Genomic DNA, 18,917 nt, shown 5'->3' with positions numbered 1-18,917 from the left:
GTGGACACTGGAAACCTCAAGTATGGCCAGACAGGCCAAATGTCTGAACGAGTGCAATAGTGATCTGTCTGCTTTGGTGGAAACCAACGGCTCTCTAATTGGACTGAAGGCACACTCTACGGGAGAGAATACATGCCTGGTACTGAAAACCTAATCAAAAGCCTATGGCAGGAGAGGTCATGAGCCTTAGAGGTATAAAGCCTACTCTTGTCTGGATAAATGCATATATTACTCTCACCAAATTGCCCTGAAATCACTACATTTAATGTTCATACTCATATATTAATGTTACTCTCACTTCTGGTTAGAGAAGCTTCTCTTTTCAGATGGCGATGACCACTGGGATGGCCCAAAAGGCAACATAGTGCTGAGAAGAAGGGATGGAAGAATATTCAGCACTGAAACATCTCACACCCTCCAAGGCTCAGGGTCCATTGCAGAAGAGGTGGTGGAAGGAATGTAAGAGCCAAAGGAAGAATACCACTTCCTACATACAACTGTCCAGACAAAATTTTGCCTCAATATCCATGACCTCACAGTGCCTAGCAATACCCACACAAGACCCTCACAATAGAAGAAAAAGACGATGACATCAAATTAAAAGAGAGACTAATGGACAGAGGGAGGGGATATGATGGAAAGCAGAGTTATGAAGGAGAAAGTTAGGGGGAAGGGAGGAGAGGGAGATACCATGGTTTGTTGTTTGTAAGTATAGAAGTTGTCAAAAAAAAATATATATATATATAATTTTTAAAAAGCTGGATGGGGCTGGTGAAATGGTTTAGCAGCTAAGCACTTGCCTGTGAAGCCTAAGGACCCTGGTTCAAGGCTCGATTCCCCAGGACCCACATTAGCCAGATGCACAAGGGGGCACACGTGTCTGGAGTTTGTTTGCAGAGGCTAGAGAGGCCCTGGCATGCCCATTCTCTCTCTGTATCTGCCTCTTTCTCTCTCTGTCTGTCACTCTCAAATAAATAAATAAAAATGAACAAAAAATAAATAAAGCTGGATGGGTGTTTGCAGTGGCAAGAGAGTTGGTGTCCTCTCTACCACATACAAATAAATAAATGAAATTTAAAAATAAAATCAAAATCAATACTTAAAAAAATCTCTTGACTGATTTTATAAGTTCACTGACCACCTTCAATATGTAGAATTCAACTTGTTTGTGGCTACACAGAAGTTCACCTAAGTCATTCTAGTTCAAGTCAACTCTGTAGCTATCTATCTGTTCTCTAAACCAAGAGCAACACGCTAGTGTTCTCATCAGTCATTCAGACAAAAATAGCATACAATTCAACGAGAGTGAGAAACCCAGCAGAGCAAAGCAAGGGGCTAATAAACCTGTTGTTACTAGGTATCTGAAGGAATATGGGAATAGAAGTTTCTGGGTGAAATTCAGGACGTGTGGACTATTCTTTGAGTATATAATCACCAACAAAATTCTACCTTATTTTCCAAATCCAATCCACAAATGACAGAGAAAAATAACACTGGCTATGAACTTTAGGGATATGAGGATCTTCTGAAGAAGTACGCCTGGCTTACCTTAGAGTACAGCACTGCGGCGTCCGTGTACTCCTTCTCCTGGAACTTTCTGTTTCCTTCTTCTCTGTAGAAAAGGGGAGCATCGTAGTCCTTTTTGACCAAGTAACTTCCAGAAAGTCTTTTTAAAACCATCTCATCCTTGGGTCTTTGTGAAGAGAAAGGAAAAAGGAAAGAAGCAGCAAACATTTATATTTTGAGAAAGGCTCTGAAGCATGCACCTGGAAGTCAGAACGCAGGCTGAGAACACGGGGGGGGGGGGGGGGGGGGGGGGGGCTGGCACGCACGCCCGGCTCTAAGGTTTCATTCTTTAGCTCCACTCACCTGCCAGTGAACCCTGGGATTATACATCATAAAGAAGCTTGGGTGTGGGGAATGATACAACACATGGTGTCTTTGTACCAGGAGTACTCCCCACTTATACTGTGCTAAAAATACTTAGGAGTTATGCATGATGGCACATGTCTATAAAACTAGCACACAGTTAATCTGAAATTCCAAGTGGACTGGCATAGCTATGAACAAAAAAGACTAAGGTATGGTTAGACTGCCAGGTATACAATGATTTAAAAAATATATATTTTGTTTGTTTTTTGAGGTAGGGTTTCACTGTAGCTCAGACTGACCTGAAATTCACTATGTAGTCTCAGGGTGGCCTCAAACTCACAGCAGTCCTCCTACCTCTGCCTCCCAAGTGCTGGGATAAAAGGCATGTACTGCTAAACCCTGCTAAAAATGCTCTTAAATTGGGCTTGGTGGTGCATGCCCATAATCCCAGCACTTGTGAGGTAGAAGAAGTAATCAGAAATTCAAGGTCAATTTTTATAAGTTTGAACAGAATGGGATACAGGAGACCTTGCCTAAGAAAAGAGAAAGAGGCGGGTGTGGTGGTGCACGCCTTTAATCGCAGCACCTGGGAGGCAGAGGTAGGAGGATTACCATGAGTTTGAGGCCACCCTGAGACTACATAGTGAATTCCAGGTCAGCCAGCCTGAGCTAGACAGCAAGGCCCTACCTTGAAAAACTAAAAAAAAAAAAAAAAAAAAAAAAGAGAGGGAGAAAGAGAAAAGAAAATCCTAGTTTTATTTATTTCTTCCACTAATCAATTAGAGAATGTAATTGGGGGGCTAAAGCCTTATATACAACAACAAAAAAAAAACCTTCAACAAATAAAAATAAATCTAGCAGGAAATGTGCAAGACCTATATAAAGGAAACTATAAAACTTTACTTAAGGACATAAAAGATACCCTAAATAAATGGCAAAACAACCCTTTGCTTGGATGAACAAATTTAATATTGTAAAAATGTCAACTCTCCATAAATGAATCTATAAATCTAACACAATCCCAATCAAAAACTAACAACATTTTTTACGGAACTTCACAAGCCAATTCCAAAGTTCACATAGGGGAAATGTACACAGTGTAGTAAATATGTTCTAGAAAAAGAAGATCACAGCTCTATTCAGAATGGTGCTTGGCCAAAGAGATATCAAAGTCACAGGTATGCTTGCATTTTCACATCTGAATGCCCCTTTCCCCTCCTGCTGGTAAATCTCAGTGGAGAAAGTGTCCCTAGGGTTGACCACAAGATGGTGTTAGGTTTGGGCTTTCCATACAGGCTTGGCCAATCGGAGAAGGTGCACATCTTTGAATGACAAGATATGTGATCTAAGGCTTTTCTACAACTTTTCACTGGAGCACTCCGGAAAAATGGCCTCTGTCCCTGGGTTTAGCAAGGTACCAGGGTGTGCCCAGGGCTGAGAATGGTTACAGTGTATATCAAGTGCAGACTATGAGAGATGAAGAAATATGAAGTCTGATGACATCCTGAGTCTCCAAATACATACACCCCAATCTGAAAACAGATCTGCTTTTGAAGACCTTAGTTTTACAGCTACAGATTTCAAATTTTAGCTGGGTTTCTGTTACTTGAAACGGAAAGAGTTCTAAGATGAATAAAGTCAAAATAATTTAAACCTTTGCGTTTGGCACAGACATAGAATTTAGAAGCAAATGTGTAGTAAACAAATTTAATTTTTGTTAAGTAAGGAATTTTGAAGAACTAGGGTCAGGATGGACCATTTAATAAATGCTATGGACAAACTGTCTATCTGGAAAGTTAGAATATTCCCTAACATCATACACAATACAAATAGTGAATCATAATACCACATTCTAAAACAGATGTAACTTAACAAGACCTCCTTCCTGCCTTTCTTCCTTCTTCCCTCCCTCCTTCCTTTCTTCATTTAGTTTGGACAACCATGTAAAAAGCTGAGCATGGTCTGGGCATAGTGGCGCACGCCTTTAATCCCAGCACTCAGGAGGCAGTGGTAGGAGGATCACTGTGAGTTGGAGGCCATCCTGAGACTACATAGTGAATTACAGGTCAGCCTGGGATAATGTGAGACTCCCCACTTCAAAAACAAAGAGGGCTGCAGAAATAGCTTAGCAGTTAAGGTGCTTGCCTGTGAAGCCTAAGAACCCAGGTTAGATTCCCCGGGACCCATGTAAGCCAGATGTACATTTGCAGTGGCTAGAGGCCCTGGTGTGCCCATTCTCTTTTAATCTCTGTCTCTCTCTCATAAATAAATAAATAAAAATAAAAAATATTTTAAAAGTTAAAGGTTATAAAAAAAAAACAAAGAGAAAAACAAAAAAGGTATATGGTAGGCTGGAGAGATGGCCCAGCAGTTAAGGCACTTGCCTGCAAAGCCTAAAGACCTAGGTTTGATTCCCTACTACCCAATGTAAAGCCAGATGTACAGATGTATCTGGAGTTCGTTTGTGGTTGCTAGAGGCCCTGGCTCACCCATTCTCTTGTCTTTCTCTTCTTGCAAATAAATAAATAAATAAATAAATTAAATAAATAAATAAATATTTTTAAAAAGGTTTTTGGCTGGGTGTGGTGGCACATGCCTTTAATCCCAGCATTTTGGAGGCAGAGGTAGGAGGATCGCTGTGAGTCTGAGGCCACCCTGAGACTACATAGTGAATTCCAGGTCAGCCTGGGCTACGGTGAGACCCTACCTTGAAAAAAAAAATCTAATCAAAACAAAACAAAAAAACAAGAGCCAAGTGTGGTGGTGCACGCCTCTAATCCCAACACTCATGAGGTAGAGATAGGAGGATTGCTGTGAGTTCAAGACCAGCCTGGAATGATAGAGCAAGTTCCAGGTTACCCTGGGCTAGAGTGAGACCCTACCTTGAAACAAACAAACAAATAAGCCAAAACAAACCAAAATCCCCCAGATGACAGATATGGCTGTATGAAAATCAAAACACACACAATGTATTAACTATCATACCATGCTACCCGAGGGAGATTGGTTCCAGGCCCCCAACTAAAATCTGCAAATACTCAAGTCCCTCATTTAATATGGTGCAGAATCTGCATGTAATTAATACATATCTTAATACTCAGGCATATTCCTTAAATCATCTCTGCATAACTTATGTAGATACATGTTGGGAGGCTGTTGGGGTCAAGCTCAGAGCCTTGCGTATGCTGGAGAAAAGCTCTACCACTGCCTATAACCCACCTTTTCTACACTACCCACAATACTTGTACAATGTAAGCACACGTAAATGGTTGTTACACTGCAATGTTCACAGACTAGTGACAACAAAAAAGCCCATGTTCAGGACAGATGTATCATAAGGCTACATATATATAGCACCAATGATACATACCAGATACAAAGGAAATCATGCTCAGACACTGAGGGCTGAATAGAGGTTCAAGATGTGTGCCATGATGGGAAGCTTCACCTGGTAGGTCTATATATCAGCCAAAAATGGGCAAAGGACACAAATAAGCAATTCAGAGAAGAAATACAAATGAAGTGCAACATCAGAAAAAGCACCACTTGGGCTGGAGAGATGGCTTAGTGGTTAAGCACTTGCCTGTGAAGCCTAAGGACCCTGGTTCGAGGCTCGATTCCCCAGGACCCACGTAAGCCAGATGTACAAGGGGGCGCATGCATCTGGAGTTCGTTTGCAGTGGCTGGACGCCCTGGTGCGCCCATTCTCTCTCTCTCTGCCTCTTTCTCTCTCTGTCACTCTCAAATAAATAAGTAAATAAAAATTAAAAAAAAGAAAAAGCACCATTCAACTAGTAATTATAAAACTGCAGATTAAACATGGGATTTATCATTGTTGTTCTTAAGGCTGGCAAAATTAAAGGCTTTCTTTGTTATTTTTTGTTCATTTTTGTGTGTGGTACTAGGGACTGAACCCAAGAACTACTGCATTTAATGCTGGTGAGGACATGGGAAAATGACTCTAATCTATTGTTCATAGTAAACTGGTAAGGCCTTCTGGGAGGCAATTAGACAGCATCTATTCATGTGAAGATGCTCATAATCATTGATGGAGCAATTCCTTGTCTAAGAGTCTATCTTAATTTCTTTTTTTTTTTCTCAATTTTTATTAACATTTTCCATGATTATAAAAAATATCCCATGGTAATACCCTCCCTTCCCCCCTCACTTTCCCCTTTGACATTCCATTCTCCATCCTATATCTTAATTTCTTAAATACGTTTTCAAAAACACACATAAGGATTGTTTACTACAACACTATTTGTAATAGTGAAACAAAACAAAACAACAAAAAAGAACTTCATTACCCATCACTGGGAAAGAGAACAACTAAATTGTAACATAATTATACTATTCTAGTGATATCACATGGCCGTTAAGAAAATGAAGATGAGATAGTGAGAAAACCTTGTAGAACAATGAGCATAGTATAATCTAACAAACAAAAGGAGATGTATTTATATTCAAATGTATGCAAATACACAAACGAGACTGGAAAGGTCTTTCACTGTTCCCCTTAGAGAAGAGTAAGGATATAGACCAGTCAACTGAAAGCTGGAAAAAGCTGCACTGCATCCAGCCCTATGGGAGACAGAGGTCATCAGCAGTGAAAACAGTGGACACTGCAAGCCTCAAGGTTGTCCAGACAGGCCAAATGACCAAACGGGTGCAATAGTGGCATGTCTGCTCTGGGAGAAACCAACTGCTCTCTAATTGGACTGTAGGCCTGCTCTATGGAAGGGAATATATGCCTGGTACTGAAAATCTAATCAAAAGCCAATGGCAGGGGAGGTCATGAGCCTTAGGGGTATAAAGCCTGCTCTTGTCTGGCTGAATGTATGTATTATTCTCACCAAACTGCCCTGTAACACCATACTTATTTTTTTGTTTGTTTGTTTGTTTATTTGACAGCGACAGAGAGAAGGAGGCAGAGAGAGACAGAGAGAGAGAATGGACACGCCAGAGCTTTCAGCCTCTGTAAACAAACTCCAGCTGCGTGTGTCCCCTTGTGCATCTAGCTAACGTGGGTCCTGGGGAATTGAGCCTCGAACTGGGGTCCTTAGGCTTCTCAGGCAAGTGCTTAACCATGAAGCCATCTCTCCAGCCCATTTTTTTGGTTTTGTGAGGTAGGGTCTCACTCCAGCCCAGACTGACCTGGAATTCACTATGGAGTCTCAGAGTGGCCTTGAACTCACAGTGATCCTCCTACCTCTGCCTCCCAAGTGCTGGGATTAAAGGCGTGCGCCACCACGCCCAGCTAATTTTTTTTTTTTTTTTGAGGTAAGGTTTTACTGTAGCCCAGGCTGACCTAGAATTTACTATTTAATCTCAGGATGGCCTTGAACTCATGGCGATCCTCCTACCTCTGCCTCCCAAGTGCTGGGATTAAAGGCATGTGCCACCACACCTGGCTTAATGTTTATATTCATATATTAATGCTACTCTCACGTTTAGTTAGAGAAGCTTCTTTTTTCAGATGGTGATGACCACTGAGATGACCCAAAAGGCAACACAGCTCTGAGAAGAAGGGACAGAAAAGTATCCAGCACTGACACATCTCTATCACATCTTCCAAGGTTCAGGGTCCATTGCAGAATAGGTGGCAGAAAGAATGTAAGAGCCAAAGAAAGGGTAGGACTCCTTACATCCAACTGTCCAGAGAGAAATTTGCTTCGATATCTGTGACCTCACAGTGCCTAGCAATACCTACACAACATCCTCATAATAGGAGAAAAAGATGATGACATCAAAATAAATGAGAGACTAATGGAGAGAGGAGGGGATATAATGAAGAGTGGAGTTGTGAAGGGGCAAGGGGGGGTTATCATGGTTTATTGTAAGTATAGAAGTTGTCAATAAAAAAATAAAATAAAAGAGGAAGGAGAAGCATGTTATGGTTTGGATATGAAATATCACTCCATATCTCATTAGCTGGAGACTCACATAAGGTTCAGAGGTAGGGCTTTCAGAAAGTGATCCAATCACAAGGACTCTGACCTAACCAATAGATTAATCCACTGATAGGGTGATGTGATGGCCTAACTGCCAGGAGGTCTATTTGGAGCAGGTTTGTCATTGGGGTGTGGCCTTGAAGGGTCTACCTTGTCCTTGGTTTCTCACTTTCTCTATATCCTGGCTGCTATGAGATTCTGATTTCCTGCAGACTCAAAGCAATGGAGCCACACAACCCTGTGACCATGGACTGAAATCTTCACTCATTAACCAAACAATCCCTTCCACCCTTAAGTTTTTTTTTCTTTCTTGTTTTGTTTTGTTTTCTTGTGTGTAGCATATTGCATGTGTATGTGCCCTTGTGGTGTCCTGTGCACGGCCTATGATGGGGGACATTCATTCGCCTACGGCGGCCGGAGTGGCAGTGTCCTGCTCCATTGTTCTTTTACCCATTCCTGTTTGAGCTGGAGTCTCTTACTGATCCCAGAGCTTGCCCTATTTTTCTGCAAGTTCCTGTGATTCTCCAGTCTCTTCTCCTCTCCCCTACAGGACTAAGGTTATAGGTGCATGTGGCCATGCCAAGATGCTTAATGTGGGTTTTGGAGATTCAAACTTGGGATGTATCAGCCCCCTCAGACTCTCATGTGTGTGCAGGAAGCACATTTAGCCACTGAGCCATCTCCCTGGCCCTGCCTTTAAATTGTATCAGGTATTTTGTTTGTCACAGTCATGAATGAAAGATACAGAAAACTGACTGCTGTGATTTTACCTGATGGCATGGTTCAGGAGACTTGGAACTGGTGTGGGGGTGGTATCTGGAAAAGTCTGTAGAAATAGGCTAGAGAAAGCCTTGAGTGCTATCAGCAGAGCTTAATGGACTATTCTAGTAGGAGCTCCGAAGACATTCTGTTGAAACAAATTCAGATAGTACAGACTATGCATATGAGGTTTCAGACAAATTAGTGTTACAATGTGGCAAAGGACTTATCTACATTTTTGTCCATGTCTAAGGTCTTGGTAGGAGGCTGAGATTTCTGGTGATGATTAATCAATCTGCTTGAGGGAAGTCAAGGCAGTCCAAAATTCAGGTTTCGCATGGGTACTGCTGCCTGTATTCAGCCAGGCTCACAGTGCGAAATATGAGCAAAGGAGCAGAAGAGATCAGAAACATTTGCAGTTTTGTCAAAAAGAAATCACATTAGTTATCTTTTGTGTTCTTCAGACCAAAGACATGACAGAAACAACTTAAGGGTGGGACGATTTATTTGGGCTTACAGTTTCAGGGAATTTTCATCCATAACAGCAGGGTGGAGCAGTTCTGTCCATGGTGGCAGAGTGCAGGAGTGTGTGAAAGAGGCAGCTGTTTATCATGGATCAAGAAATTAAGCCGGGCGTGCACGCCCTTAATCCCAGCACTCGAGAGGCAGAGGTAGGAGGATCACCATGAATTCAAGGCCACCCTAAGACTACATAGTGAATTCCAGGTCAGCCTGGGCTACAGTGAGACCCTACCTTCAAAAACAAAAACAAAAAAGAAAGAAGAAAGAAAGAAAAAAACAAAGAGATGGGCCAGAGGCTGGAGAGATGGCTTAGCAGTTGAGGTGTTTGCCTGCAAAGCTAAAGGACCCCGGTTTGATTCCCCAGGCCTCACATAAGCCAGATACACAAGGGGGCACATGCACCTGGAGTTTGTTTGCAGTGGCTGGAGACCCTGGTGTGCCCATTTTCTCCCTCTTTCTTCTCTCCTCCATGTCTCTTCCTCTTTCTCTCTCTTAAATACATAAGTAAGCTCATATATATACATACACACACACACATACACACACACACACACACACACACACCCCTACACACACACACACGAAATAGATTGGCTAGAAACAGGGGGTTTGAACTGTCACCCTTGAGGCTCACTCTTTTTTTTTTAAAAAAAAAAACTTTTTAAAGACTCAAAGGAAGTCTTTATTTATTTGCAAGCAGAGAAAGATGGGGGGGGGAGAGACAGAGAATGGGTGCACCAGGGCCTCCAGCTGCTGCAAATGAAATCCAGACACATATGCCACTTTGTGCATCTGACTTTACATGTGTACTAGGGAACTGAACCTGGGTTGTCAGGCTTTCCAGACAACCACCTTAACCACTGAGCCACCTCTCCAGCACTTCTACTCTTCTTTTATTTTTTTATTTTTTTTTAATTTTTTTTTGTTCATTTTTATTTATTTATTTGAGAGTGACAGAGAGAGAGAGTAAGAAGCAGAGAAAGAGAGAGAAGGGCGCGCCAGGGCCTCCAGCCACTGCAAACGAACTCCAGATGCTTGCGCCCCCTTGTGCATCTGGCTAACGTGGGTCCTGGGGAATCGAGCCTCGAACCGGGGTCCTTAGGCTTCACAGGCAAACGCCTAACCACCAAGCCATCTCTCCAGCCCCCTACTCTTCTTTTAAAAATATTTTATTTATTTGTTAGAGAGAGAGATAGAGACAGAGAGAGACAGAGTTTGGGTACACCGGGGCCCTTGGCCACTGCAAATGAATTCCAGATGCATGTGCCACCTTGTGATTCTGGCTTTACATGGGTACTGGGAAATCAAACCTGGGCTGTCAGGCTTTGCAAGCAAATGGAAGGCCCACCCTTAGCGATCTACTTCTACCAGCCAGGTCCGACCTCATAAATGAGAGACCAAGCATTCAAATCGCCAGACTGAGGGAAACATTTCAGAGTCAAACTACAAAAGGAGTATATTTCAAGCTCTGGACAAGAAGATTGTGGCTACTAACAAAGGTAAATGGCGCTAAAAAGAAATCAACGGCTAGGGGTGGTGGTGCTTTCCTAGAATCCCAGCTCTTGGCATTTTCTCTGTTTATAACTTTTGGCAGCTTGGATTTGATTTCCCTAGGTGTGACTTTACTTATACTGCTTTGGATTTACTGAGCTTCTGGAATTTGTGAACTAATATCTTTTTTTTTAAATCAATTTCAGAATTTTTTTTTTTTTTGTGGGAAAAAGAGGTTTATTTTGGCTTGTAGGCTCGAGGGGAAGCTCCACAATGGCAGGGAAAACAACTGCATGAGCAGAAGATGGACATCATCTCCTGGCCAACATAAGGTGGACAACAGTAACAGGAGAGTGTATCAAATACTGGCAAGGGGAAGCTGGCTATAACACCCAAAAGCCTGCCCCCAACAATACACCGCCTTCAGGCAGACCCAGCAGACAGATCTTGCCACCAGCTGAGGACCTAGCATTTGGAACACATAAATTTATGGGGGACACCTGAATCAAACCACCACATTCTGCCCCTGGCCTCTCCAAATTGATAATCATACATGACGTACAGTGCAATGCATTCACCCAACTTTAAAAGTCCCCATAGTTTTTAACAATCGTAGTGACGTTCAAACATTCCTATAGTTCAGGGTCTTTTAACTGAGCCAGAATCCCAAAAGATACCATAACGACACAGAATAAACACTCACACTGCAAAAGATGGTATTGGGCACAGCAAAGAAATATGCAACAGTACAAGATTGAAAACAAACAGGTAAAACATCCAACTCTGTTGCTCCAAGTCTCATAGCTCTAACAAGTGACAAGTCTCCAAACATTTCCAACCAGTGACAAGTCTCTGGAATTCCAACTGCACCCCTCCAGCTAGCCTACCCACAATCTTGGAAAACATCATCCCGTGCTGGCAGCTCTCCTTGGTGCTTGTCATCTCCATGGGGTCTCCACTGTGACCATGGCTTATCCACATACTCTACCAGGCCTCCACTCAGGTAATCCAACAAGCCTGCTTCACACACTGCCCATGGCTCAGAATATTTTTTGGAATATTACACCTTCCCTACCCTCTGTCTGCTTTCTTGAGACTCCAATTATAAGTATATTAGGACTGAAGAAATGGCTCAGCAGTTAAGGCGCTTGTCTGCAGAGCCTAATAACCCAAACTAGATTCCCCAGTGACCACATAAAGCCAGATGCACAGGGTAGTGCATGTGCCTGGACTTCATTTGCAGTGGCTAGAGGCCCTGGTACACCCATTCTCTCTTTCCCTCTAGGCTGGGTGTGGTGGTACATGCCTTTAAATCCCAGCACATGGGAGGCTGAGGTAGGAGGATCGCTGAGACTACATATATAGTGAATTCCAGGCCAGCCTGAGCTAGAGACCCTACCTCAAAAAACAAACAAACAAAAAAGTATGTTGGACTATTTGCTACACAAATCTTTATATATTGTGCCATTTCCCCCTTTTGGCTTTTCTTCCTGTTTTCATTTTATTCTGTTTTTCCTTCATATGTAAACTACTTTACTAATCCTATATTCTACCATTTTCAATTTGCTATCAATCTTAAATGATCAAAATACATTGTATACATGCATGAAATTGTCAAAAATAAAATAGGAAGAATGGAGCTGGAGAGATGGCTTAGTGGTTAAGCGCTAGTCTGTGAAGCTTAAGGACCCTGGTTTGAGGCTTGATTCCCCAAGGACCCATGTTAGCCAGATGCATAAAGGGGCACATGCATCTGGAGTCCGTTTACAGTGGCTGAAGGCCCTGGCGTGCTCTCTCTCTCTCTCTCTCTCTCTCTCTCTCTCTCTGTCACTTTCAAATAAATAAATAAGAATAAACAAAAAAAATTAAAAAAATAGGAAGAATGAGAAAATTAAAAATTTATATCCTATAAAAAATGAGGGCTGGAGAGATGGCTTAGCAGTTAAGTGCTTGCCTGTGAAGCCCAAGGACCCTGGTTCGAGGCTCGATTACCCAATACCCACGTAAGCAGATGCACAAGGGGGCGCACACTTCTGGAGTTCGTTTGCAGTGGCTGGAGGGCCTGCAGTGCCCATTCTCTCTCTCTGTCTCTCTCTCTGCCTCTCCCTCTCTGTGTCTGTCGCTCTTAAATAAATGAACAAAAACAATAAAAAAAAAATGAAATGAGCAGGGCATGGTGACACATGCCTTTAATCCCAGGACTTGGGAGGCAGAGGTAGAAGACTCAAGGCTAGTCCAAGACTACATAGTGAATTCCAGGTCAGCCTGGGCTAGAGCAGACCCCTACCTCAACTCTCCCCCCACCCCCAAAATGAAATGAGTTCCTAATTTCACTTACAGTATTTTTCAGTTCTTGAAAGTACATTTTGGGGTGGGGAGATGACTAAGTGGTTAAAGTCATTTGCTTGTAAAGTAGACCAGCCTAGGTTCAATTCCCCAGTAGCCATGTAAAGCCAGATAGATAGTGGCACATGTATCACCCAGAAACAGTCTCTCTCTCTCAAATAAATAAGTAAATAAATAATATTTAAAAGGTTTTTATAGCTGGTTGTGGTGGTGTACAACTTTAATCCCAACACTCAGGAGGACCACCAAGAGCTTAAGGCCACCCTGAGACTACATAGTGAATTTCAGGTCAGCCTGAGCTAATGTGAGACCCTACCTCAGGCGTGATGGCGCACACCTTTAATCCCAGCATTCAGGAGGCAGAGGTAGGAGGATCGCTGTGAGTTCGAAGCCACCCTGAGACTACATAGTTAATTCCAGGTCAACCTGGACCAGAAGACCCTACCTTCAAAAACCAAACAAAAAGTTTTTTTTTAATTAAAACTGAAAAGGAAGAAATAAAGTTATCATCATTTGAAGATGACATGATTCTATATATAAATGACCATAAAGACTCTACCAGCAAACTGTTAAAGCTGATAAACACCTACAGCCCATGTAGCAGGATATAAAATAAATACACAGAAAGCAGTAGCCTTCATATATGCTAACAACAAATATACAGAGGATGAAATCAGAGAATCACTCCCATTCACAATTGCATCAAAGAAAATAAAGTACCTTGGAATAAACCTAACCAAGGAAGTAAAGCATCCCTACAATGAAAACTATAAAACACTAAGCAAGAAATTGCAGAAGACACTAGGAAATGCAAAAACATCAAAAACATCCCTTGTTCCTAGATTGGAAGAATCAATATTGTGAAAATGGCAATATTACCAAAAGCAATCTACACATTTAATGCAATCCCCATCAAAATTCCAAAGGAATTCTTCATGGAAATATAAAACACAATCCAAAAATTCATTTGGAATCACAAAAAACCTCAAATATCTAAAATAATACTGACCAACAAAAATAAGGTGGGAGGTATCACCATACCTGATTTTAACCTATACTACAGAGCCATAGTAAAAAAATAAAAAAATAAAACCAGCATGGTACTGGCACAAAAGCAGATCTGTAGGTCAATGGAACAGAATACAGGACCCAGATATAAGTCCAGATAGCTATAGCCACTTGATATTTGATAAAAATGCCAAAAGTACTCATTAGAGAAAAGGCAGCCTCTTCAGCAAATGGTGCTGGGAAGAAAACTGGGTATGTATCTGTTGAAGGATGAAAATAGATTCTTCTCTCTCTCCATGCACAAGAATTAAATCCAAATGGACTAAAGACCTTAACATCAGACCTGAAACTCTGAAATTGCTAGAGGAAAAAGTAGGGGAAACCCTTCAACATATTGGTCTTGGCAAAGACTTTCTGAATATAACTCCAATTGCTCAGGCAATAAAACCACAGATTAACCACTGGGACCTCATGAAATTACAAAGATTTTGTACTGCAAAGGACGTTGAATAAAGCAAAACGACAACCTACAGAATGGGAAAAAACCTTTGCAAGCTATATTATCTGATAGAGGATTAATACTTAGGATATACAAAGAACTCAAAAAGTTAAATAATAAGTAGTCAAACAAGCCAATTAAAAAAATGGGCTATGGAGCTAAATAGAGAGTTCTTAAAAGAAGAAATATGGATGGCATATAAGCTTCTAAAAAAATGTTCTACATTCCTAGTCATCATGGAAATGCAGATCAAAACTACATTGAGATTCCATCTCACTCCTGTCAGATTGGCTACCATCATGAAAACAAACGATCATAAATGCTGGCAGGGATGTGGAAAAAGAGGAACCCTTCTACACTGTTGGTGGGAATGCAATCTGGTCCAGCCATTGTGGAAGTCAGTGTGGAGGTTCCCAAGACAGCTAAAGATTAATCTACCATACGAGCCAGCTATAGCACTCCCAGGCATATATCCTAAGGACTCATCTCATTTCCTTAGAAGTACATGCTCAACCATGTTTATTTGCACTCAATTCACAATAGCTGGGAAATGGAACCAGCCTAATGAAGATATGGCACATTTACACAATGGAGTTCTACTCAGCAGTAAAGAAAAATGAAGTTATGAAATTTGCAGGAAAATGGATGGACCTGGAAAGGATTATACTAAGTGAGGTAACACAGGCCCAGAAAGCCAAGCGCCACATGTTCTCTCTCATATGTGGATCCTAGCTACAGATGACTAGGCTTCTGCGTGAGAAGGAAAATACTTAGTAGCAGAGGCCAGTAAGTTAAAAAGGAGACATAAAGGGAAGAGAAAGGAAGGGAGGAGGGTACTTAATAGGGTGATACTGTATATATGTAAGTACAATGATTGTGATGGGGAGGTAATATGAAGGAGAATGGAATTTCAAAGGGGAAAGTGTCAGGGGGGAGGGAATTACCATGGGATTTTTTTTATAATCATGGAAAATGCTAATAAAATTTAAAAGAGAAAAAAAAGGAAAAAAAATAAATAAAAATTGAGAAAAAAAAAATTTTCTCATTCTCCCTGTGACCCAATGAGAAGGAGAGCCAAGAATAGAACCACCAGATAGTTAGAGCCTTTACCTGTGAAGGGTTCTGCTCCTAAATTCTGCTCTCATGTGGAAGATGTAGAGAAGCACCTCTGGCTGGGAAAGGGAAGCGGGCAGGATGGACATGCCTGTCTGCCTGTCATTTTCCTAGCACTGCTGTAACAAAGTGCCACAATTTGGGGATGTTAGAATAGAAATGTGCTGTCTCCTGGCCCTGGGTCTCAAGATGTCAGTAGTCACAGATGAGTCAAACTACGCGACGATGACCAATTGTGGGCTACATGAGGGCCTACACCTATTAAATCTTCTCTAACGTAACAATGATTATCCCATTTATCCAGCGCTGACTTCACTCTCCATTGGAGATTCTGCTTTCCTTTGTCAGATGGATGCAGAACCTGAGGAGAGAATCAGCCCATCATACCTTACCAGTACCCCAGCTGAAGTCATAGAGTAACTGGAGAAATTAGCAAGAGTGCTGCTTTCGTGGTGCACCTGGTACCAGCATAAGGGTGAAGGAGAGAGACACAGAGAACACTCAACTCCTACCAAACCAGATTTCCAGAGACAAAGAGGCTCCCAAGACCTCATCACTGAAACAAACCTGAAATGAAGCCAACATGGCTCAGGGAAATTCGTGGAAGAGGGGGGCAGAAAGATTGTTAGATCCACAAGGTGGGACATTATGCACGGAGACATGGCCTCTTACCCATAACTGATGGCTAACCCCACAATGCACAACCCACATTCCACAACGAGGAAGGTCCCTGTGGAGGAGGGAGGACAGGGGGAAGCTGACAATTGTACCAATATGGTTGTATATACACTGTGTACATAACTAATAAAAAATAAAAAATAGCCGGGCGTGGTGGCGCACGCCTTTAATCCCAGCACTCGGGAGGCAGAGGTAGGAGGATCGTCATGAGTTCAAGGCCACCCTGAGACTACAGTTAATTCCAGGTCAGCCTGGACCAGAGTGAGACCCAACCTCGAAAAACCAAAAAAAAAAAACCAAAAAAAAAAAAAACTTATTTGCCAGGAGTGGTAGTGCACACCTTTCATCCCAGCACTTGGGAGGCAGAAGTAGGAGAATTGCTGTAAGTTCAAGTTCAAGGCTGCCCTGAGACTACATAGTGAATTCCAGGTCAGCCTGGGCTAGAGTGAGAGTCTACTTTGAAAAACCAAAGAATATATATTATTTATTTATTTACTTATTTTCTGGGGAGGGGTGAATGAAAGAGGGAGGGAGAGACAGAAAGAGAGAGAATGGGCACACCAGGACCTCTAGCTACTGCAAATGAACTCCAGACGCATGTGCTATCTTGTGCATCTGTCTTATGTGAGTACTAGGGAATCAAACCTGGATCCTTAGATTTTGCAGGCAAGCACCTTAACCACTAAGCCATCTCTCCAGACCATTAAAAAAAGTATTTAGGGCTGTGAAGCCTAAGGACGCAGGTTCAATTCTCCAGGTCCCATGTAAGCCAGATGAATATGGTGGCACAAGCATGTTGAGTTCATTTGCAGTGGCTAAAGACCCTGGTGTGCCCATTCTCACTCTTTCTCCCCTCCCCATCTCTAAATAAATTAATAAAAATAAAATAATACCTTTTAAAAAGTATTTATTTATTTGACAGAGAGTAGGGGGGAGGCAAAGAGATTTTTTTAAAAAGAAAGGACACCTGTACATCTAGGGTAGGGCTAAGGATGTGGTTAAAAAAAAACTAACTAACTAACTAACTAACTATGGGCTAGAGAGATGGCTTAGCGGTTAAGGTGCTTACCTGTAAAGCCTAAGAACTCATGCTCGAATCTCCAGGTCCCAAGTAAGCCAGATGTACAAGGATGCAAGTATGCAATGTTGCACATGTGCACAAGGGGGCGCATGTGACTGGCGTTCATTTGCAGTGGGTGAAGGCCCTGGTGTGCCCATTCTCTCTCTCTTTCTCAAATTAAAAAAGAAAGAAAGAAAGAACATCTGGTCCTCACTACTGCTCTTTTTATAACTTTTTTTTTTTTTTTTTTTTTGTGGTAGGGTTTCACTCTAGTCCAGGCTGACCTGGAATTCACTGTGTAGTCTCAGGGTGGCCTCGGATTCTTGGCAATCCTCCTACCTCTGCCTCCCAAATGCTGGGATCAAAGGTGTGTGTCACCAAACCCGGCCTACTTTTCTTTTTAAAATTTATTTATTTATTTATTTGTTTTTGAGAGAGAAAGAGGCAGAGAGAGGGGGTGAAAGGAGGAAGAGGGGAAAGAAAGGGCATACCAAGGTCTCTCACCGCTGCAAACAAACCCCAGACGCATGTGCCCCCTTGTGCATCTGGCTTACATGGGTTCTTTGGCTTTGCAGACAAGCACCTTAACCGCTAAGCCATCTCTCCAGCCCTTTAAATTTTTGTTTAATAATTTTTTTAAATTTATTTTTAATTCATTTATTTCTTTGAGAGACAGAAAGAGCCAGAGAGAGACCTTGTTTACTTTTCAATCAATCAAAAGCCCCCCAAACCGCCAAGAATTCTGCTGGCTTTTGTTTCTTCCATAATGGTCCTTTCGCTGAGGCTCAGTCTGCAACTGACTGCAGGAAGGAAAGAGAATTTGTCTATCTAGTCCTTGTTGCCATATGATAGCTTTAAACATATGTTTATTATAGTACACATTTTTTTTAGTAGCCTGGGAGTGTAGCTTGCTGTAACCTATCATTCTTACCCAGAAGCAAAATTTCCACATGCAAAATCTGAAAGAAAACTAACATTCATAGTACTATAACAGACAAGACTTGAGAATGAGTTTAACGTGAGGTGTGAGGAGAAGACAAAGATCAGTTATGAGTCCCAAGTTTCTAGGTAGTAACTGGACAGATTTTGATGCTGTTCAGAAAGGGGTTCTATAAGATGATCTCACACAGGACGGGGGAATATCCTGAGTTTTGTTTTTCCTTTCTTCTTAATTTTATGAGGCAGGATCTCATGTAGTTCAGGATGGCCTTCAACTCACTATGTAGCTGAGGGTGACTTTGAACTTTTTATCCTCTTTCCTCTACCTTCTGAGTGCTGAGATTCCAGGTATGTGCCTCCATGCCTGGCTCATGAGCTTGTGTTTGTTTTTTTTTTTAAGTACAGAATGGCTCGTAGGCTTCTAATTTAGGAACTGAACCTTGGATAGTACAAGGCACTAAGATAGGGCCCACTGGAAGTTTGAAGGTAAGAAATTGAGGTTGCTTTTTAATATGTTGAATTTTAAGTATCTTTGAGATTTTCAAGTAGTTGGCTGGATTCAGAGATTTGAGTCTCAGAAGAGAGGTCTGGGCTAGAACTATATTTTCATAGTATATAGGAGGGAATTGATATCACAGGACTGAGTATGGTTACTCCAGTGGAGAATACACAGTGAAAA

The 18,917-nt window shown here is 41.8% G+C and overlaps 1 protein-coding gene across 3 annotated transcripts in view; it reads right to left on the bottom strand.

Moving 5' to 3' along the window:
- The window catches only part of Smyd4 (SET and MYND domain containing 4), a 72,197-nt gene that overhangs the window by 46,588 nt on the left and 6,692 nt on the right, over positions 1–18,917 (bottom strand). For all 3 annotated transcript variants that reach the window (XM_045159266.1, XM_004667850.2, XM_045159267.1), the window contains exon 3: positions 1,549–1,693. In XM_045159266.1, the coding sequence (XP_045015201.1) occupies positions 1,549–1,693 (145 nt within the window). The remainder of the gene's footprint in view (positions 1–1,548; positions 1,694–18,917) is intronic.

This window comes from Jaculus jaculus, chromosome 9 (assembly GCF_020740685.1).
Source record: "Jaculus jaculus isolate mJacJac1 chromosome 9, mJacJac1.mat.Y.cur, whole genome shotgun sequence".
Classification (NCBI taxonomy): Eukaryota; Metazoa; Chordata; class Mammalia; order Rodentia; family Dipodidae; genus Jaculus; species Jaculus jaculus.
This window is presented reverse-complemented; position numbering and strand designations above follow the sequence as displayed.